Below are 23,208 nucleotides of genomic sequence, written 5' to 3'. Positions count from 1 at the left end.
TCTGCTCCAGTGCAGCGATAGCAGGAGTGGAAGATGTCATTGTAAGAGAAATAAATGTGTATGTCTGCTTTTTCTGTAGATCCCTGCAGGAAGGTAAGATGCCTTCTGTGTTATAAGCAGTATTTAAATTCTATAGACTGGCACAGGCATTGCAGAGATGTACAATTGTCTGTAATTGGGCATAATTAAAAAAAAAAAAAAAGAAATTCCAGTACTTTATGAAGATGGTTTTGCAGTGATATTGCAGAACTGAAGGGATAGTCAGACCCTAATTAGACCCTTCCTTGTAATACTGCTCAATGAGCCAAATCCTCTATGCTTCCCATGCAACCTGTTTGAATAATATGACATCCCGATAAAAGCTGAATAATTATTGAAATTCAAAAGCATTAAGTCTTAAATCAGCAGGAGCGAAATACGTATTTGTGATACATATAATAGAAAGCACCGTGCAGGAGGTCACCAAAACACATACCATGTCTGGAATTGTAAGAGAGCTGGATATGGCACTGACTGCTAATAACACATATGAGCTATTCAGGAGAACGGTAATCAGTGCTTCAGGTCACTCAGCTCAGCTGGTCGCAAATATATTATCTCCTGCAAAAGCTCCTCTCTTCCTGCTTTACAATATCACACTGTTGTTCTAGTGTATTACAAAAGCTTTTGCTCGTTTGGAAACATAAATTACTACCTTCTAGGCTGCCAGAGGTACAGTATACCATCAGCCAGAAGAATCAGTGTGAAGCCATGCATTTGGGGATCTGTCATGTTGCTTTCTTGCTTTTGCCAAGGACATTTAATTTTTTCTGCATACCTTACTTAACTGTGGCCAGCCACAGCCTGGAATGGGGAGAGCAATTTCTGTGTGGATTTCTTCATTTTCTGGGTCTGGTGCTTTTTAATCTTGCTGGTTCTTTCCCTCGCAAAACCAGGTGCTTGCACTGAAATGTGTCATTTCTGCTCCTTAGAGCCCTGACAGCCACATGGTGAAAACATTTGCCTTTAACCTTAACTTGTTATGAGGTAGACTCAAAGCCCAAATAAAAAAGACTGTTAAAGTTTGGAAACATTCATTTTGGGAGCTGCAGTTGGCTCCGGATGTGTGCCTCCCTGCACGGCAAAGTGCAGATCTACATGTCTAGTCAATGCATTTGCAGTCTTAGCCTGAAATCATTCTTCCATTGAGCTTGCAGTTTCCCATCCAAATGAATGAGACTTTTGAATGCAAAGGGATTTGCAGTCCCAGCACCGGAGGACAGTCATTTGGCAACTGCCTCAGTCTGGAAGAGGCCAGGGTGAACTCTGTGCAAGTAAAAACAAAATGCATGTGCATACCTTTGCATTCCTGTCTCGCTTCTCTGAGCAGAGATCTCTCAGCTGTCAAAACCATACTGTTTTGCTGGCAAGTTCTTGCTTCTCCCTCAGTGATATTTTATGAGGCCTGCCTTCTCCTACAGTCTTGGAGAAGAGGCCCTGCAGAAATAGCAAACCCCAAGGCTGGGAGTGCAGAAACTGTTTGGTGCCCCATGATGCTGTAAGAAGAAAGAGTCTGTGCACAACTGCAGGGGACTTTTGGATGATGGCTCCAAGGCCTCTTGCAGGAGGTTGTTAGCTGCAGAAACTGTTACTGAGCATTTAGCAATTAGTAAGTGCATTAAATTTATTTATTCTGACTGCAAAGGTCTTTGTTCAAAGGGATGCAGCCTCTTCAGCAGCATTATTATGCATGGTGAATAATTCACATAAAAATATCCAGCAAGTTATGGGGTTGGGCTTTTTAAATAGTGCTTAGGTATTTTTAACTTGTTAACATGCGAGTCTTTGGGATCTTGTAAATCATATGACAGTATTTAATTTTATTTTTTCCCAATTCCTACTGAAGGTTGTTTCTCTGAAACATAAGCAAGACTCTACAAAAACCTAACAATGTGCTTCATTTAACTACTCTAAATTGTCTGTTTGTGTCATAAGGGAATATATTAATGTCTGAAGACAATATTCTCCTGCTTAAAGTAGGGATCTCTATTTTACAGGATTTTGGTGAAATATATGAAGATGTATATTCTATAAAGTTTCTCTCTAGAGTTTTTATTCTATACATAAATCTGTATCAGTCATATTTCAGTGTATGGGTATTTCATTTTGCTTTATGAAACCAGTCCAAGGCTGCTGCTGACAAGTATCTCAAAAAGTTCATTTTGGGGCTTGATATGTCCCAGGTGTTGTTTTTTTTTTTCTTCTGAAAGATTTTTGTAAAGTTAAAATTTATATGTATTTTGTTCAGCTTGTCTGCATATTATCCAGTGTATATCAGAGGAAAGGCTTTATCTATACATATATGTAAAATGTTCACATACTAAAGTAAATTAATAAAGCTTCCTTTTCATATGAAAGAGGTGAAGAAAAGTACCTGGCCAATACAGTACCATTAATCTATTCTCTTTTCTCCTTTCTCTCTTTACCTCTCTCTCTACAATAGAAGTGGAACAAAAAGGTAATTAAATACCTTTCAAATTATATATATTACTTATGTATAGGCTGTTATTTAACAGTTTAACGTTTTAGTTGAAATACTTTGTCATTAATTCTCACTACTTTTTTGTTAAAGTTTATTTAGTATCTCTGCTGCTCAACTTCACCAGATAACTCATTTTTGATGAATTTTTTTTACCAGTGCCACATTTTTTCCATTAAATTTCTGTTCAAAGGTTTAGATAACTCACTCTTTTCCTGCCCCAAAGAATTTGGAAAGTGTGCATACATATGTATGTGCATAAGTATATCTAATTATGCCATAAAAGCTTCTTGGAAACAGCACCGCTTTATCAGCAACTCTGGGTGATTACTTAGACTCCAATAGAGCAATATGCTTTCACACCAGTTACTAAATCTTATTTTCCTCCTGTCTCACTCTCCAGAGGATATTACCAATTTCTGCATTTCTGAAAATAATTGGTTACGCTCCAACCAGGGAGCACGAACACAGGATCCCATCTGCCAGCCCTGTGCTACCAGAAGCCTGTGGTGGGATGCCTCTTCATGCCTCCCTGCTGCCCATTCCATCGTCATGGTTATTGTACTACTCATGCTCATGGAGATTAGCATGACAAATAACCAGCCACTATTCTCCTCCTGAAGCGTGTGAAGCACCTCAGGTCAGGAGGATGCTACTGGGGATGACAAGGGCTGAGCGAGCCAGTTTTGCTCCACAGCGTCCTTCCTTTTGTCTCCCCGTCCAGCTGGCTGACCTCTTGGCGTTGGCATTCCCGCGATGCCAAGGTTAGCTGGGCACCGTCTGAGCCTCCTCCCAGGTGCTGGGCATGCCCTGGCTCCACTCAGCCCCCCTGAAGTCTGAGCAGCAAAGCACTCCGGTTAGTCAAACTGCTCCTCTGTGCTCCTCTCATGTAACAATAGAAGGTATATGTTTTTAAGTTTGAATTACTACTATATTTAACAGGACATTTTTTAACTGATTAAAATCTAGACCTTGGGTTCCTCTCCGGTGAACTTTATTCTTTTCCTTCCTTCTTTCCTTTCTTCCTTCCTTCCTTGTCTTTTCTTTTCAGCATCCATACGTCATTCATTTTTAATTGCGTGGACTGCATGTTTTGTGTGTCCTGTAGCAGCTTTGAAAGCCTCATTTCTAGTTATACTACAGATCTGTAGACGGATGTTTCCCTCCTCCCCACTCTCCCCACTCCCTTTGCTTTAAATGCTCTTCTGAGTTGCTAAGGGATTCGCCTCTGCTTTGCTATTGGTACCCTTTAAATATTTCATATGGCTTGGGCTGTAAAGATGGGAATTTCTCTCTCTTATTTTCATTTCTAGGCCATTTTTCTGTGGATTGTTCAAATAAATATGTGGATCAATTCCTTGGGAGTTTACCCCTTCACCTAGTAGGTACAAATTCACTGCAGAATATAATGGAAATACAAAGCCAGAAATTCTTTGGGGGCACATATTAATTTCAGAGTTTACAAAGGCAAGTGGTCCAAGTAAGTGCACCTGTAAAAACAGATTTGAAAAGCAATAAGAAAATGAGCCACAGCAGATAGAAAAAGCAGGGAGAAAAAAAATCAGTTTGATGGAGCAAATCTTGTTCTAGAGACATGGCCAGTGGGACGGCTAGTCTCCAGCTACAAGGCATTGCTTTTGGGTTTTCTCTGATCTCAAGTATCCTCTGCTCCAGAGCTAGAAGCTGTTGAGATGTTTGAGCCAACCACTCAGTAACTTTGGTTTCTTTTGTTTTAAATTCTTTTCCCCTCCAACAGTTTTTCTTTGCCCTGGACTGCTGAAAGGAGTATACCAGAGCGAACACTTATTTGAATCTGACCACCAATCTGGTGCCTGGTGCAAGGACCCTCTGCAGGCATCTGACAAGATCTACTACATGCCCTGGACACCGTACCGGACGGACACACTGACGGAGTACTCCTCCAAGGATGACTTCATTGCTGGGAGACCAACTACTACCTACAAACTCCCTCACCGGGTGGATGGCACAGGGTTCGTGGTGTATGATGGGGCTTTGTTCTTCAACAAGGAACGAACCAGGAACATAGTCAAGTTTGACTTGCGGACAAGGATAAAAAGCGGGGAGGCTATCATAGCTAATGCAAATTATCATGACACCTCTCCCTACCGCTGGGGAGGCAAGTCTGATATAGACTTGGCTGTGGATGAAAACGGGCTGTGGGTAATCTATGCAACAGAACAAAATAATGGCAAAATAGTCATTAGCCAGTTAAACCCTTACACATTAAGGATTGAAGGGACGTGGGATACTGCCTATGACAAGAGGTCAGCTTCTAACGCCTTCATGATCTGTGGGATTTTGTATGTGGTGAAATCTGTGTATGAAGATGATGACAATGAAGCCACAGGGAATAAAATAGACTACATATATAACACTGACCAAAGCAAGGATAGCATGGTGGATGTACCCTTTCCAAACTCCTACCAGTATATTGCTGCTGTGGATTATAATCCCCGGGACAACCTCCTTTATGTATGGAACAACTATCATGTTGTGAAATATTCCTTGGATTTTGGCCCACTGGACAGCAGAGCAGGTAAGTCCTTTAATACTGAGCCACAATCTGAATCGGGCTTTCTATCTTTCTTGCAAATAGGGTGTAAAATTGAATTAGACTTCTGTCTCACTGGTACGTCTACGTTTCTGTAAGTTAAATCCCACCACAATGCCTATTATGGATATTAAGACATTAACATGTGCAGAATATTTTTTTTTAACTTAGTTTGAAATGAAATGGAGAGTTTGCTATGCGTTACCTGTAAACAAGCTGAAACAGTCTTCAAATGTCCATGCTGTTGTTTGCATCACAGGGATAGCAGTCTTTTCTCCTCAACGGAATTATCCTCTGTATATCAGATTGTTTTCCCTTCTGCAGGAATTTTGGCAAAACAAAGCATGGAAGATACTATCACTGCAGACAGGGGAAAAATGCCAGCCAGTTTAAATGACTTCATTCTATTAAGCTGAGCAAGTTCAGGTGTTCAGGGAAGCCAAAGCTAATTGCATATGTGGGCATGCACCCAGTAGTGTGTGTCTAGAGTTGAGTGAGGAATTGAGAACAAAAACTTCCAGATTGTTGGGTTATTTAAAATTTCTCTTTCTTTTTCAAAGCATTTGATGGCTTACTATGACTCACTATACTTTCTGTAAGAGAACGTTCCCTAGAGGATTCCCAGCTTTTCCACCCTTTTTCCTGTTAGAAATTATGCTGGTAATTGCTTAGTTCAGTTATATTCCTTTATCTTCACCAACTTCTTCATTGTTTTGCCAGTATTATGTTCACAGTTGGCATTGTATTAGTAACATGACTTAATCTATATTCTGGTCAAATTCATATGACAGTACAAGAATTTCTAAACAGCATTTGCTCAGTTATCAGGTAGTTTCTATGCTGGACTGTGCACTTCAGAAAAGCTGAAGAAGTAAAAGGAAATGAAGAATTAAGGTCATTTGTACCGTAAGCTATTTGGTTCTTAATGACAATTCCCAAAACATTCTTTTTGTTCATCCAGAAACTCAGAAGTGGATGAATCGATTCAGGGCTTCAAGTTGCAAAAGAGAAGTTGAGAGGTTTCTGGTGCTGAATTTTTTTTTTTTTTTCCTGTGTGCAGCCTGTTATGTGTATAAAAATGGATCAAGAGATGCTGAAAGAAACTGTGGATATGAAATCCAGGGGAGGGGTGGAATAAAAGTAATAAAATGGCAGTGACTTTCTCATTTTTATGCAAAAGTGTGAGGAAGAAGAGAAGGAAATCTTGAAGAGGCAGATGAACAAAACTGAGTGAGTGTTAAGAGAAGAGCAGGGACATTTTCAATGATGTTGACCTCTTCAAGATCTCAAATGAGCAAAAAATGAAGTAATACTCATTCTCCCAACTTAATGATGAGCACGTACTTTCTGAGTACTGGAGTGAAGCAGAGCAATTTGTGAGCTATCCCTGAGGAGTGAAAATCAATTGCATCCCTTCTATTTCATGGAGTTTCTCTCATTTTCAGTGAAATATTTCTAGGTATTACATCAGAATCTCTACTGCTGCTTTTTCCTGTGGTGACTCTTGTCAGTAATATCCTCTTTAAGATAAAAAAAAAAAAAAGCCATAATTGGTGAAAACCCCGAATTTTATGCTTTCCTGTAAAAAAGGAAATGTTTTTCCCCCTTTTCCCAGTCTAAGCTGGTTTGATGGGAAAGCAGGTGAAAACCTGGAAGAGGGCTGATGTGCAAGGATTTGATTTGTCACTGTTTGAAGCCCCTGCATTTCATTCATGTTTGGATGAGAATTTAAAATCCCCCAGTGCCTCAGATGGAAAGCTGAAGCTGTTTTTGGCTTTGAGTGGTGGACATAAGGGGGTTAATTTGGTGTCAGAGAATCTGGTTAGCCTTCTCTGATGTTTCTTTCATGCAATTTTTGATAGCTTTGTAATGTGGGGACAAAGCTGAATTCTACATGCATTTCTCTTCTCTGAAAATTGCCAAGATTTCCTTTTTGGCAGAAATTTATAAGGATCCCATTACCTCACTATTTTATGGGTTTAGAGGACTTTTGAGAGGACTGCTCTGAGAGCAAGTGAAATTTTTGATGAGACATCTCAAATGGGCCGAGGTATTTCGAAGTGAAGAAAAATACCTTTACAAAGGGAGTTTATTGCTCCATTACCTTCACAGCCTGATTAGGGGGAACGTTATGAGTCAGTCAAACAGGAACACTGATTTTGAATTGTATAAGTGAATAACGCCTGTTTGATTGTAGTTGGGTGTTTGTTTTGGGGTTTTGTATTTTGTTTTTTTGTTGGTTTCATTTCTTTCAGAAAGGAGCCAGGAGACCAGGTCTGTGTGACTCTTTCTTTTCCAAGTTCAGTGCAACACATTTTCTGGTTAGCACCAAATTTCATGCTGCATTGACTTCTATATAATTCTAAATGCATGGCTGGCATAAGCCCAGCTCATGCACCAAAGAGCAGAACAGGAGCCAATGAAACACTAGGAAAGCAGTGAAGGACCAGGATATTTTATTTAGTTATTTATTTAGTTATTTTTTTACAGAGTGGAGTGTGGGTATGTGTTTCCCCTCTCCCCTTCCAAAAGTTACCAGTGTTTGTTTAGAGCGTGGCAATGTTCAGTGTGGCCATTTTCCATAGGGTTACAGTTTGAGTAGTAAAATATATAAAAAAATATTTGCTTAATTAGAAAATAAAAGAAAGATTATAAAATTGATAGGTTGAACAAATTGGCTGTTAAAAGACAATTAAGTGTGAAGTTTTAGGAGAAGAGCTCTAAAAACCAAACATTGATCTTAACAAAAGAAGTAATATATTTTTCTATCTAAATAGGCAGTAACATGTTTGAAACATTTTTCAAATCTCAAGTATCATACATTTCAGGGCTATCTAAAATAAAAAGAAAAACAGGTGCTGGGGCCTCCAGTTCACTTAGAATCAAGCATTTTCAGTCATTTTCCAAACTATCCAGGGAAAATGGAAGGAAGCAGAAATCACTTAGCTTATAGGAAGGGCAGGGATCCCATCCTCTTGCTCTTCACAGTAATGAAACATTTTCTGTGAGTTTTAATTAAAGGTCTGTTTGTGTGTGTAGGTTTGGAACATATTTGCAACCTGCGCTATCTCAGAACTTCTCTCACCCACTGTTTAAAAAAGTCAGCTTTTACTGCTCAGAGTAAGTGAGTGTCAAACCCTGGAGTTTCCGTGCTCAACTTCTGTAGCAGCTGAAGGTACCAGGGAAGACAAAATGTTCTGAAGTCGTAAGTGAAGCACAATGCTGGAGTCAACTGACCTAAAAGCAATTTAGCTCTCTTGACTGAATTAAAAGTAATTGTTCATTTTTCTCAGAAACGGGAAAAGCTGCATTTTAAGGATTTGACACGCTCTCTTTTTTTTTCTTTCTCTTGTCTGAGGTTGTTTTCATTTATCCCAAAACCAGTTTTGAAAGCAAGCAGTCCTCAGTGCCTGCAAATTCCAGGAAACCTGTCATTAATGTCTACCTTCAAGTGAACCTGAAGATACCAAAAGCTTTCAAAGCATATTTTCTTTGTTTATGCTGTTTGGCCTTAAAAGTAGGGTTTTTTTGAGGATGCTTTTCCATAAATACTCCTGAGCTTTTGTGCTATTTATTTGTAGATGCTTTTGAGTTTCATGGAACTGAAGAATAGTCAGGGTTGAATGGACCTTAAAGATCATCTAGTTCCAACTCCCCTGCCATAATCACGGACACCTACCATTAGACCAGATTGCTCCAATCCCCATCCATCCTGGCCTTAATAAACACTTCCAGGGATGGGACAGCCAAAACTTCTCTGGGCAACCTGTGCCAGTGCCACACTGCCCTCTGAGTAAATAATTTATTCCTAATATCTGATCTAAACCTACCCTATTTCGGTTCAAAACCATTCCCCCTTGTCCTATCACTATATATCCTTGATTCCAGATTTCATGTAGGCCTTCTTTAATTACTGAAAGGCTTCCCTAAGGTCTCCCTGGAGTTTTCTCTTGTCCAGGCTGAACAAGCCCAACTCTCTCTGCCTGTCTTCATAGGAGAGGTGCTCCAGCCCTCTGATCATCTTCATGGCCTCCTCTGGATTTGCTCAAGCAGGTCTGTGTCCCTCTTGTGTCTTGGAGATGCCACTGCTGAATACAGAACTCCAGGTAGGGTCTTGCAAGAGCAGAGGGGGACAGTCACCTCCCTCGACCTCCTGGCCATGCTCCTTTTCATGCAGCCCAGCATACAGCTGTCAGCCAACACCCCCAATTCCTTCTCAGGGCTGCTCTCAATTCAGTCTCTGCCCAGCCTGTAGCTGTGCCTGGGATTGCCCCAACCCAGTTGCAGGACTTGCACTTGGCCTTGTTGTACTTCATGAAGTTCACACAGGCCCACCTCTCGAGCCTGTCAAAGGTCCTTCTGGATGGCATCCCTTCCCTCCAGCATGTTGACTGCACCACACAGCTTGGTGTCATTTCCAAACTTGCTGAGGGTGCACTCAATCCCACTGTCCATGTCACTGACAAAACAGTGCCAGTCCCAACACCGACCCCCGAGAGACACCATCATCACTGGTCTCCACCTTGGTCATTGAGCTGTTGACCACAACTCTGTAAGTGTAACCGTCCAGCCAGTTCCTTATCCACTGTGTGGTCCATCATCCATCATCAAATCCACGTGTCTTCAATTTGTAGACAAGGGTGCCATGCAGGACAGTGTCAAACACTTTGCACAAGTCCACGTAGATGGTGTCAGTTGCTCTTTCCTTATCAAAGCCCCATCATAGAAGGCCATCACATTTGTCAGGCATGATTTGCCTTTAGTGAAGCCATGTTGGCTGTCACCAGTCATCCCCTTATTGTCCATGTGCCTTAGCATAATTTCCAGGAGGATCTCCTTCATGATCTTGCCAGGCACCAAGGTGGAACTGACTGACATGTATTTCCCTGGGTCTTCCTTTTCTCCCTTTATAAAAATGGGGAGAAAGATTTGCTAATGGTTTGCGAATTTGAAGTGATAGTGAGAATAGCTCTGCAACTCTAGTAGTGTTTTGCATTACATTCTTCAATAATTTGAACCCACAAAAGTGCTCAGTTTGTTTTTTTTGTGTCCCAGTAGATATGTGCAGAGAGGGAAACAAAAGTCTATTAACAGAATTTTCCACGACTTAATCAGTCTTAATATTCACCAGAGTTACCTGTTTTAATCATCATCCACTTGTGATAAAGTCTGTGTAAACAAATTCAAGACAAACATCAACAAATCTTCATCTCCTAAAAGGTAAAGTGCTCCCATCCCATTTCCCAGCACCATGCTTGCACACAAACACATATCTCCTGGCTTTGCATTTCTGCACCTCCCTGGGCAGTGATGACTCCTGGATGGGCACCAGGTGGATGTTACTGATCAGCAGAAAGACCAGAAGAAGAAGAAAGTTTTGTCTTTTAAATGCCTTAGGCTCCCTATGCCAGGGCCAGCAGCTCTTCTGTAGGAGCTTGGGTTGTGCTAGCTGAACGTTTAGACCAGGAGGAGGGACTAGTGACTGTCCCATAGCTTATCAGTGAAGGACTTGAACCAGGATAAAGATCCCTCTGTTCATCTTTGGGACTTGTATGTCCTGACAGCTGTTCCCAGTGGCATGGGAAATACAGAGCTCCTATTTTCAAGGAGGTGTTTTAAATTATGTCCGAGAGACCAAGGTATTACAATTTGAGGTGTTTAATAGATGTATGAAGTTAATAAATAAATATGCCAAATACATAAGGAAGACAGTGATATGATATAAAGCTTCTAAAACAGCCTCATTGTGCTTAAGTGTCAATAAATTGCATATTAACAGTGGACTGCCAGTCTAGTAAGCAAATGTGGTATGAAGGGCATATGTCAAACTTTTATTCTCTGGATTCTGTTAAATATTGTGGGATGCTCTCTTGACATGTGATTGCAACCATTTTATTCGATAAAGGTGGTTGGGTTGTTGGGTTTTGTTTGTTTTTTTTTGTCGTTTTGTTTTTTTTTTCTAGAACAGTTTTACGATGCAGATAAGGTGAACCTTCTGTCCTTATAATATGCTAATTAAGAGCATTTGTGTCTTGGGTAAAAGATGTGGCAGTATGGTGATGAATAAGAACTTTAAACACATATGACACCTCGTTAAAATGTAATTTTCACATCATAAATCTGAGGCCTTCTCTTTGACAGCTGAGTAATGTGGATAGTGGGCAGAGAATCATGAACATTTCAAAGTTGTCACGTGCCAATAGGTAGCTGAAAGCAGCTTCCTGCTCTGCTCGCCCTTAGCGCCCTATATCCTTGGGAAATGCATCAAAAGGGCTGCCAAATCTTAAATCCCACTTGTGCACAGGATATGAATTGACACTGCTTCAAGATCCCATTGCAATAAGCCATGCTTAGTACCTGAAGTTAAATTTGGCTGCATTTTAAAAGGCCAGCTGAGCTTTTTGCATGAGCTGCTTCTCTGGTCTGACGAGGGCCTTCTTTAGGAGGGTGCTGAGTGTTTAATTGCAGCTTCTCCTGTGCTTTTTAGTTTCTAGTTGCTTTCCTCCCATCTAGGAGCATCCCTAGCTCTCTCGCTCCTGTTCCTCTTCATTGCTTACAGTGACAGCTGCTGGTTGCGCAGTGTTGCTGGAGGTTTTCAGAGAGATCAGCGTGTGCTCTCAGCAGCCTCTGCTGAACACGTATCATGACTGGGTCCCTGGCACATCTTTTATAGCAAAGCTGGCATCTCAGCCAAATTTTCTGTTCAGCCAGTACCTTAATCTTAGAAGAAAGGGAGGATATTTCACCTACCCTGGAGCATGCTGGGATCCAGCATTGTGTTTGTTCCCCATTTTGATGTCTTATCTTTTGAGCCTCTTTATTTTTATCCTGTTTTATTTTTTCCCTCTTTCTAAAGCAGTGTTTGATTAAAAAAAAAAATATTAAAAAGTGTCATATTACTGGACACTTTTCTGAAATTAGGTATTTCTGCCTTTTTTTGGTCAGGAAAGGTGGAGTTTGAGCTCTTCTACCTTCTCACAAAAAAATCCTTTAAAAGTGCAAGATTCCTTAGCTTAAAAACATTCCCTTTGTGGAGCATTTAATGAATAGTAATACTGTTTGCTTAGCGCAGCATGAGTATCTTCAGTGCCTCTCCAGTATGAATAAATATGTGGTTGTTCCATCTTCCTAAATGAAAATGTACTTCTTTCAGTAGGACTATAGAACAGGAGGTAGCCTCACCGAATGAAGGCGGAGGAGCCTTTCTTTTCCTCAAGTCACTCCTCCAACTATAAGGCACCTGTTCGAGCCAGCTTGAGAAAATCATAGAATCAGCTAGGTCAGAAAAGATCTTTAGAATCATGAAGCCAATTACCCCAGGACTGCCAAGACCACCACTAAACCATGTCACTTAAAACCTCGTTCATTCTTTTTAAACACTCTCAGGGATGGTGACTCCACCACTTCCGTGTACAGCATGCCTAACACACCTGGGAGCTAAACTGAGATAGTGTTATATCCTCTTTAGAATCAGTTGTTACCATAGCAAACCAAACAGGAATTTGCTCTAAGACCCTGCGTGCCATGGGCTGGAGTCCTGTTCGCACAGACTTACAAGCTGGAGTGCTTGGGAACTGGGCTGGTGGGCAGCCAGGATGCTTGAAGCAGGGGAAGGGCAGCAAGAGACAAAATGATTAAGCTAAATTTCACTTCAAGCTTCAAAACAAAAGGAGGCCAGAGACTTCAGCACTTCATAATCCTGTCAGATGCCAGGAGGGGGAAAGCACCTTGCCAAGAACATGTCGGAAAAGCTGAGGCGGCTGTTCCTGGCAGCAAGCATGAGATGTATGGCTGAAGATAACAGTGATTGCATGTGGATAAAAGCATTAAGTGCATATGAAGGATAGTCTTTTCCTCTTCTCCAGCGAGATCTTCAACTTCAGGAATCAGCCTGAAGTTGCTATTAATTGTTGTTTCATTAAGTTCAAGACCACCAGAGTTGTCACACTGACATCCACGCAGCTTATCAGTCTGATGCACATACTTTGCACCAAACCCAGCCATGAGTGTGCCAGCCCTTTGGTTTGAGCTGTTTGCCAGAGGCAGAGAGCGAGAGGCGACACATAGCAAATGTGCAAGGGCACTTTTCACAGGAGGAAGTGACTGCATCATGTACCATAGACAGCTTTTAGCATTGTATTTTTAAACATGTTTTTTAGTAATGAGTGCACTGTTTATCGCTTGACAAGTGGATTTTGCTGGCTTTTTTGCAGTGATGGGAGTCTGCACAGGCTTAGGGGCATAAACCTTGAGAGAATCCAGGATTGTTCCATTTTTGAGCTGTTGGCTCTGCCAGCTCCTCTTCTCCCACCCAAAAGCAGGAGCATAACCTGCCAGGTTTTTTCTCAAGGCATTACCCTCTCAGCTTACATTATATTTGTGTACCTGATTCCTCAATGCTGGTCACATATGGTGCAAACACCTTCTGTTCTCTGCAATTCTGCTCTGGCCTGGCAGCAGAGCCACTAGTCTGGCTTGGGACGTGGGCTCCCAGATGCTTTCTTCACGCTCCAGCTTGGTTTTTCTGCTAATGTATTTTTTAAATGAGAAGCCTTTATTCCTGCTTCCCACTGAAAATATCTCCACTATGGCAGCTCATGGGTCTGTATTGCTCTCCTCTCTCGTCTGTCACTGATTGTGTTTGTTCTAGAAATGACTACTGTAATATTTTTAGCAGCACTTATTAAGATTCGTCTCCTAAAGTCTAGCTCAGTGTTGCTAATTAACTTTTTTGATGCCGCCCTCACTCTCCAGTGCTGCTATGCCAGGTTTTCTTTCTTTCTTTCTTTCTTTTAACCAAGAGAGCAGATGTGGATGCCCTGCCATATTCTTCTTTAGTGTCAAAGCAAGCAGAAGATGTATTGGATGCTCTTCATACAGCTGGCCTTTATACTTAGGTTAAAGAGGAGTAAAAAGCTCTTCAGGAGTAAGTTACAAAATTATTGAACCCTTATGAAGAGCCTTGCCTTGACTTCAGGCAGGTGTGATGATGCCTTTAGCATCTCCCCATCCTTCAGATGTGGCAGCAAGTCAATTTTCCAGACACCTAAGGTATGACTGTGCTGATCAAAAAGTATCCAAGGTATACATCAGGAATGAAAAGGTCAACCTTATCTTCACAAGTCCAGCTGAACACTCATGGTAGGGTTGGATTTGATGGGTTGCTGATAGGAAGGAAATTTATGTTGAAGGTACAAAAAGAATCTTGGTAGCTACTTTGAAGATCTCCACATTGTGGAGAGAAGTGATACCAGCCATGAAAGGCTGGGAAATGCTAGTTGGTAATATTGTCAACAGCCTGACAGGGGAAACTAAGTAGATCCCAGAAAAAACAGAGAATAATAGGTACTTTGAATAACACCTTCTCAAGTGCATTTTGGCATTTGTACCTATGCTAAATCAAGAAAGTTGTGTTCTGAAAAAAAGCAAGACTAAACCAGTGTCCATTTCTTTTGTGTGTGTCAGGTGTGCATGAGTAAAGGTTGATCTAATTAAAAGGTTTCTGGAATAAAATCTCAAAGTTCCTGGTGAGTTTCAGCTCAGCCATTATTCAGACAAATCCTCTGAAGTTGATAGGGGTTTAGACTCAGGGTTTTCAGGAGTGAGTCTACAGTGAATTTACGTTTGCCCCTAGAAGGAATTGCATTTTGCCAGCGAGAGGCTTTTTGACCTCCTGTTTTATGTCTAAAGCATCTGCAGATGAGATATAAATTGTAAGCTGGAATAAACAGCGAATATCCATGTGAATTTGAGTTGCAGTATCTGCCCTACATTTTTATGTTGAAAAGACTTTTTAAGGGTGTGTTCATGATTAGAGAGCAAAGCAGATGATGAAGGCTTAGGTGAATGACGTGTCCATTAAAACAGTGTAGTGCTCGTTTGCTGTAATGGGATGTTTTCACTGTAAATAGGATTTTTGCGTGATTAAAATGTGCTGAGAGGAAACAGGTCTTAAGGCACCAAAACATGGGATTCAGTTTAAAAAGACTGGCACTGAATAAGCAAACTGGGTGTTTTGTGTTACATAGCTCCTCAGTTCTGTGTTCTCACAAAGTACCAGCTGCTTGAGACTCAAAAGGGAGGAGGGGGAAAAACCAATGAAATGTCAGAGCTGAAAACTATGGAAATTATACGCTGGCCATGACAGAAGATGGAAAATCAGGTGCCTTTGTGCCAGTCTGAGCTGCCTTACTGGGCTGCCATTCATACTTCCTTCAGATAGCTGGAATAAATTAACACAGCCAGTGGAGAGATGGGGCATTAGGTAGCTCTACAATTCTTTTTCATCTGTTGATATTTGGGATGGAGAAATGAAAAGGAATGTCTGTGTGCTGCAAGCAAAGATAAAAAGTAAAGGTATCGAGTACAGACATGCCACCTGTCCATTCATAGGGTCTTTCCAACACACCATGTGAAGAAGAGCTCCTGTGAGCCCTGTGTATTGGCCTCTCATTCACTTGCCTCTTTGTGTTAAATTATTTCCTCTGCCCAAAGCGTGCATGAAGGATGCTGTGGCTTGCTAAGGTTGGTCAGCCTGAATTCACGTGATGTTTTGCTCTCTGATATTAGTGAATTAAGCAAATGGCAGGTAATGTTTATGTGAACACTAAGGCTTCAGAAGGAGGGAAATATTGAGGGAAGGCTGCATAGAAAAGAAGGGTGGGTTGTTTTTTTTTAATTATTATTATATTTCTGTGAGGGAAAGGTTGTAAAATATATTTGCTTGGCGGGAGTTTATGTATACACTAGAGGGTCTAATAGGAGTAAGTATTTCTGGCCTTCTCCATGTAAGTGCTTGCTTTTCTCTCTGGACAGTGACTGCCAAGTGTTTTCTTGGTGCGATATTGAGCATGTTACAAGTTATTCACAAGAAATATCCTTGGAGTGACAGGAACAGATTCTATCAATAAAAATGTTGTGCTCCTCACCAGGCAGGTATTGGGATGAGTGAGGAACACCAGTACCTGAAAATCAAGCCAAGGTGGAAAGTTCCCTAGCAAGTTTCTAGTTAACTGATGTAGTTTAAGGTGCAGATTCATCCAGTGTTGAGTTAGGAAAGGTGCCTCTGTCTGGTGCCTTGCTTGTAAATATAAGCTCTAATGTATAAACAAAGCCTCCTCCCAAGCTCTGTGGGAAGTAAATGAAGCTTTAGAGTAACCTAAAACTGCATAGTCAGAACATGGTGTGTTGTGTAGGGCTGCTGTAATGTGTTCTTTTCATATAAATGAGTTTAAATTGACTCTGGTATGAAGAGTAGAACAGAGAATTAAATTAGATTAATAGATTTTTTAAGACCAGAAGGGACCATTAGCTCATTTAGCCTGACCTCTGTAATGCGTTCGATTGGATTTCATCTGCTTCCTCTTGTATGGAGCCTAATGACTTGACTTTTAACTGAAGTGTACCTTTCAGAAAGGCACCCAGACAATCAGTGTGTCACTTCACAGAGTGCTTTTCTTGGGTGGGCATTCTCTCCCGGTGTTAAAGAGGTAAAAATAATACCCACATTATAAATTGTGCTGCCTGGTCAGCGAGTCCTTTTTGTGCCTCTTTTGCAACATGTGTAAAAGTCAATATGTGCTTCTTGGATGTGCTTTGCACTTTACTCAGACAGTGCTCAGGAGGTTGCCTTCTGAGGGAGTTACTGATGGGTCTGAGGGTTTTTTGTTAGGTTTGGTTTTGTTTTTTTTTTAATTTTAAACTGTTAGAAACTTGTTACAGGGAATGTGAAACTCCTGAATAAGCTGGGAAAGCAAATAATTCACTAGCAATGAGAAAATAGCTTTCTGGGCAGTAAACCCAATAAAGTATTCTGCTTTCAGATGCATACTTTATGAGTGTCACTAAAAGTGTCTATAAACTCTGCTTTTTAATTAGGAGAAATTGCCAGTCTGCAGAGCTTGCACACTGCTCTCTTAATGCCACTTCCATTTTTATTTGAACCAGAGTGGTAGGGAGTGACATTTAAACCTCAGAGTTTGTCATCAAGTTCTAATTTTCTCATTGATGAGAACATCTGTCCATTGGAAAGGGCAAAAACTCATTCCAGCAGGTTGTTTTTTTTTTCCATAAAGTATTGGAAGATTTAATTCCAAATGATTGCTTGTTTGTTTGGGGTTTTTTGCCTTTTATTTCCCACCATCTTTTTATAGGAGCCTGTATTTACACTGGGTAAAAAAAAAGATGATGCTGCAAGGAAGCGAACTTTAGAGGATACAAGAAGTGCTTTTGTAAATAACCATTAATTGTGTAAATAACCATTAATTGTGTTAAGAGTGTTGTTACACCAGATTTTTCATGTCAAAATGTACTGGCAAAATCTGGTAGAAAGAGGTTGTCATTTTCTTGATATGCAAATATAAATTGGCTGCACTATATAATGTCTTAATTTGAATTGAAATACTATGCTGTCAAAATTTGTTTTGTTCCTTCTAGCAGCATGTTTTATGATATTTTGGGTAAACTTCACCTTCAGGCATTTATTTATTGTTATTGACCATCCGAGAGAGGTTTTATGAAGTCTATAGCTTCATTAGATTATGCACTGTGGGTAGCAGACATGTTATTACTCCCTTTTTATCACTTTTTCATTGGAGAGAAAAAAGCTTAAAATGGGCACTTATCAAGGAAGGCTAGGGAAGTCCTCTCTTGCATTTACAGTATAATTTGTGACCACAATGATCTTGTGCATATTTGGAAGTCATCACCCCAACATAGTAGGCAGCATATGCATCAGTTGTAACCAAAGAAAAAAGATTCAAATTATCCAAAATGACTCTGCCAATGTCTTTGGGGACAGATGGTGTAGGGTAGTACAAATGGAAGTTTTGAGCTACAGATTTCTATGCCACCTTATTTGCACATTGAAGGTAGTAAGCATTACCTTGATGAACCATGGTCTTTATCTGTTTTATTTAATCCCCTCCCCCCCCCCCCCCCCCCGATGACTTCTAGTTTGAGAGAATTTATATAAAAAGTTTCTTTCTACAGTTAGTTGACATTTAGCAGTAATGAATGCCTTAGTGAGTAGATATAAAGCTGTAAAAGCTGGTCCTCTCCAGATAAGGGTTTTGTTACAGTGACCTTACTGTCCTCTTCCTACTCTGATTTGAAAGCTGATTTTAATCTGCAGAAGGAATAATCTTTAAAAATACAGCATGCATAGGTGCATTACTTTAAGTCATCTTCCCTGGAAACCTTGTGGGATACAGAAGCAGCAGACATGAGCGTGTGCATGCCTGAGGTTTATCCACAACTTGCTGATATGATGTTTAATGCTTCTGTGCATGGACTGCAGAGACTGGTTTAGCATTATGGTGCTAACCTGATTCTTCCAAAGTCACTTTGCAACACAACCTAAGCTTAGAGGAGCCTCAAGAAGCTTAGAGGAGCCTGTTGAACCTCTTTGCCACAGAGGTGAGATCTTTGGAAGGAGCAGAGTCACTGGTCTTTTGGAAGGTTATCTACTATCATGCAGCTTCAGGCTGGCCAAGAATTACCACGCACTTCTGTGGGTGTATCTTGACACAGAAGTTGCCTGTTAGCCATTGTAGGTCAAGTCAAAAAGTGATTGAGGCTGTTGACACCAAACAGGGAGACAGGGAAATTTGAGGCTTCTGGCTGGCTGCAGGTGTGGTCTTTAAACAGTTGTAGTTTGAAGATGGAGCTAACAAAGGGCCAGGGGCTCCAAGAGAAGAAGCTCTGTGTAGCACAGAGCTGCCAATAAAGATGATAATACATCTCCAGATCTTTGATTTATCTCCTCTGCCCCCTTCAAGGTATTCTTTTTTTTTTTTTAATGAAACCAATTGCTTTTTCGATGGCCGTGTTTTAAGGACAGATGGCATCAAGGGGAGAGGAGGACTTAGCCTTTCTTTCTGCTTGGAAACCACATAAAACAATCCAGTACTTTTGCCTGAAATTATTAAAAAGGAGAGGTTGTCAAGTTTTATGAAATTCCTTAACATGCATGGCAGAGGCTCTGGCCTATCATTAAAGGTGGCCCTTTCCATAGCTGGAGTGATTCATTGAAGAGACATCTTCTAGACTTCCAGCCTTTTAGTAAAAACATTATTTGTTTATTTAGAAACCTGTAAGAAAGTGCTTTAGATGTTGAGGTTATTTTGTTCCCTCAGTACCTTTATAAACTTTAGTTTTTGTTGATTCTAGAAAACAATACAGTATTTTTGCCTATCCTGGGCTTGTCACTCTTCTACTAGAAGAAATTGATCATTGATTTTTATTTTTTTAATTATTATTATTATTGCATATTTAACAATAAAGTTGAGTGATGTTCTATTCCCAGCTGAGCCTCCAAGGAATGCAACTGTTTCTCATTATAAAGGGGGGGAAAAGTAATTAAATTTTAATTATTTTTCCTTTTATCCAAATATCTTCACACGGTGCAAATTAAATAAAATTATTTAACCATGACAAGCACTTCTGCCAATTAATCCCTGAGAAGCTGGAAAATGTATGCCACATGCATGCAGGCAGTCACACACACATTCCTGGAAAAAAGAAACCCAAAGGAGTCTAAGACAAGCATGAGTTAACCAGCCCAGTGGAGCTGTGAATGGGGAGTTTCAGTGATGGTGAAGTTCGTCTGCAAAGTGATCTGAGCTCTTTGCAGATTCCTATCTGATACTCCAAAGAATCTTTTTCCCTTCTGGCTTAATAGCTAAAGATTAATTGAAGTTCAAGAACTCAGTATTTTTAGTTGCTTTTATACTGAAATTTAAAATGGGTAATTTAACTTTGAATTGATTTTTTTTTTTTTTTTCAATATGAGCTTTTAGTATGTGCATATTTTTATCTCGGCTTCGCTTGGGTTTCCTGAATTACAGGCAAGATTACCAAGAGATATTCATTAGAAAAACATGTTTATTAACAGCATAAAGATTGTTGTACTGAATGCCTAAAAACCGGATCCAGTTATTAGAAAAGAAAATCTTTAAAGCAATTTCAAAGCATTAAAGTAAAAATTCATCTTGCCTGCCTGGATTGATATACCTGGTTTCATTATCTAATGAAAAACACTGGTGCCTTTTGTATGAGCAGTACTTCAAGGTCAAAGTTGGCCCCAATTCTGAATTTCCACAGATTAAAAACCCTACTTGAAGTCAATGGTCATGTCCCATGGAAGTGACTCTTCTCCAGAAAGACCTCGTCTCACTTCTCATGTGGCCTTCTCTGGACTATGAGATGGTTACTGGTTTGGTAAAAGCCATATTTGCATCTCTGAGATGTTTATTTATTCAGTCTTAATCTTTTAGCAGCTGAAATCACGCACTGAGCTTACAGTCATCTGAAGCTACTGCTGGAAGAAGTAAGTTGACAGTAAGTTGTGCACATTTTAGAGAAATACATGTGTGTATGTATATATATAGATAGATTTTGCACATTGTTTTAATGTATTTGAAAAAGGAAGATTTGTTCCAGGTCATCTTAAAAATAGATCCTCTAACATTACAATTTCCTTCTGAGGAGGGTGGATTTTCTGACTAATACTGGTCTGGCCTCATGTTATGGCCCCTCAGCCCTGCAGAGCAACATAAAGCTCTTGTTGATTTGAGCCCTGTACCCTGCACTCACTGAATTTTTAGACTAAGCAAAGAAAATGTGGTTTAGCTACCTAAAGGGGGTTTAACAAGGAATGTTCCTCATCTTTTCAAGCTGGAACTATACCTATTTTGTGGCAGTTTAATACTCTGCCCTTTTCCATAGCTCATAACTTTCCTCTGCATGTGGCAATTGTTGGAAAATCTCAGCAGTCCTTGCTGAACTGACAAGGGAGAGTCTTAAGTTTGCCGGTTACTGGGCAGGGTATAATACTCCTGCATTTTGCTGTGGAGGAAAAGGAGCAAGCACGACAAGCAAATTAGTGGGTGATTTATTTATTTGCACTTCTGGGATGAAATCTTTTATCTTCGTGAATCTCAGTGTTAGGTGATATATTTGTCTATAGAAAAACCAATACCTTAACTGTGCACAGGGAGCAAACCTTCATGTTTCACCCTAGCTGCATTTGATACCCGCAGTTAATTAGGATTGTCCAGTGTTTAATTACATACTAATGTGAAGCTACATATTTCATCTCTATTGCTAGATGGAAGGGCTGAGATTCAGCTTCAGGCTTGCATGGAGGGATTGGCATTTAGCAGGGGGTGAATCTTGTGCCAGATTTTGTGATGGTTAGGTGCATCATGCTAACGACAAACCAGCAAGGGGAGCTGAGACATGCATGAAAATGTCAAATGCCAGAAGTAGAGACATGACAAAGATGTGGCTAGCAGAACTGAGTATGGTCTTTTTTACGAGGCCATTAAGTTAAGCAGAGATTACTTTGGTTAAATATTAGCCTTAGTGCCTTACAGGGTGTCTCTCTGAATGAGAGGCAGGGATGGATCCAGGCCCTGCATCTTCCTGAACTGTACTGAATTTCTTTCTGAATTTCCTGCTTTCCTATAAGTATAAGCTTATTTTTCTGCTTGACGTCATTTGGCACTCCTTCTCCAACCAGTCTCTCCTGAATGCTTGGATGCTTACCATTTTCTAGCTAAGTCATAGTTTGCACCCTCAGACGGTCATGGTATTTTCTCATTTCATTGCACCCCACAGTAAGTTTATCACCTGCTCTTTTCTGCCCATGTTATTGCTGTATTGATAGTATTTTAAATTGAATTCCGGACCTTTGGTCTGAAACTGGGAGATGTGGATCAGATGAAAAAAGGTTTGCTGACATGAAAGTGTGTCTGCATAATCTCTGACAGCAGCCTATCCTTTAGTTATACATACTGATAAGTTCTGCTGTTTCCAGTGCATTAATTTGTCTGTGACAATTTTCTTAGTTAAAATTTGAGCAGTAAGACTGCTGACCTCAGACGACCCTAATTTATAATCTTAGAGACCTCCTGCTCAACAGGAGGTCGCTATTGATGAAATTCTGGTAGATGACCATCAACTTTGAGAGATTACGATAGAATCGCTATGCTCTCCTTTGCCCTGCACCCATTGAAAATGTCAGACACATCAGTTCACTAAATCATATTATTTTAGTTCAGAAAAGCATCTAAATGAGCCAGACTTTATAAACAGGGTTGAAGACCCTTACCAGCTTCTGGTAAGGGTAATACCAGGTATCTGCTTGTCTTCCCATCTCTCCCTTTTTGCCTGGCTGTCCCTAGTAAAGAAGACTACCAACAACTGCGAGAGGAGGCTGACATGGATAAGGGTTGTTGCTGATGGCCCTTCATTGTATTTCAAATCCCAAATGTGTTGTATTAGAAATCACTGTGAAGTGTCAGGTTTGTCCTTCCGGCACAATGGCTTCTTCCCAGCTGAATACAGTTCATTACCATTTATGTTTACGGTCCTCTCCTAGGCTGAAGAGGGCCAGATACACAGCTGTTATGGAAAGGTGCAGCCTTGCTGAATGCTGTGAAGTTGCAGCCATTTGCACAACCTAAAGATTTGGCTGTTTGTCTTGAAACTGGTTTGTCATCTCTGCAACCCCAGGGCATGTTGCTCCTTGCTTGCTTAATTGCCAGTTTAATCAAAGCCTGCCATGCTATTTCAAATATGATTTCTCCTACTGAAAACTCAAGCTGTCACAGTATTCCTGTGCATGTGTTTGGTGTACACCATGAACAGCTAAAATCTATGACTGACTACTTGAATCATAGCAGACTTGAGCTGCCCAAGTGCTCGTGACTGTTTAATGATGTTTCCCATTCCCAACTCATCATTAACTTTCTTGTTGGAGGTTATCCCCAGCAGAGCTAGTGGAAGAGAGCATGAGTGCTCATCTGCTCCAGTGTTAAGTCCAGCAGCCTGACTTTGTTACCAGATCACTGGGGAAGTGGGTGTCTGGGGATATATGGGATATATTCTACTTCATTTTATAAATGCCCCCCCCCCCCCCCCCAGTACAATTTTTCACTTTTTTTTGCTTCCACTCTACGTTTTGCCTTCAGGGCTGTCAACTCTAGGGACTTTGTTCTTGAGCTCAGTGATGTTTTTTTTTTTCCAAAGCCTCAGCCTCTGCATTGCAATCCTCTGATTGCAGGATTTTCAGTTCTAGTTAAAAGTATAAATATTTTGCATTTCTAAGTAGAAA

General features: G+C 40.5%; 1 protein-coding gene across 20 annotated transcripts in view; it reads left to right on the top strand.

The window, feature by feature from the left end:
* ADGRL3 (adhesion G protein-coupled receptor L3) overlaps window positions 1-23,208 on the top strand; it is a 339,457-nt gene that overhangs the window by 150,323 nt on the left and 165,926 nt on the right. For all 20 annotated transcript variants that reach the window (XR_008972358.1, XR_008972359.1, XM_057411078.1 and 17 more), the window contains one exon: window positions 4,275-5,075. Coding sequence is in view for 18 of the 20 variants with exons in the window: in XM_057411078.1 (XP_057267061.1) it covers window positions 4,275-5,075 (801 nt within the window). In the remaining 2 variants the exon portion in view is untranslated. The remainder of the gene's footprint in view (window positions 1-4,274; window positions 5,076-23,208) is intronic.

Source organism: Pezoporus wallicus, unplaced genomic scaffold (genome assembly GCF_028554395.1).
Source record: "Pezoporus wallicus isolate ANWC-B61680 ecotype Strahan unplaced genomic scaffold, APGP_CSIRO_Pwel_v1 contig_2439, whole genome shotgun sequence".
NCBI classification, from domain to species: Eukaryota; Metazoa; Chordata; class Aves; order Psittaciformes; family Psittacidae; genus Pezoporus; species Pezoporus wallicus.
Note: the sequence above shows the minus strand (reverse complement) of the source record. Positions and strands in the feature narration are given on the sequence as shown.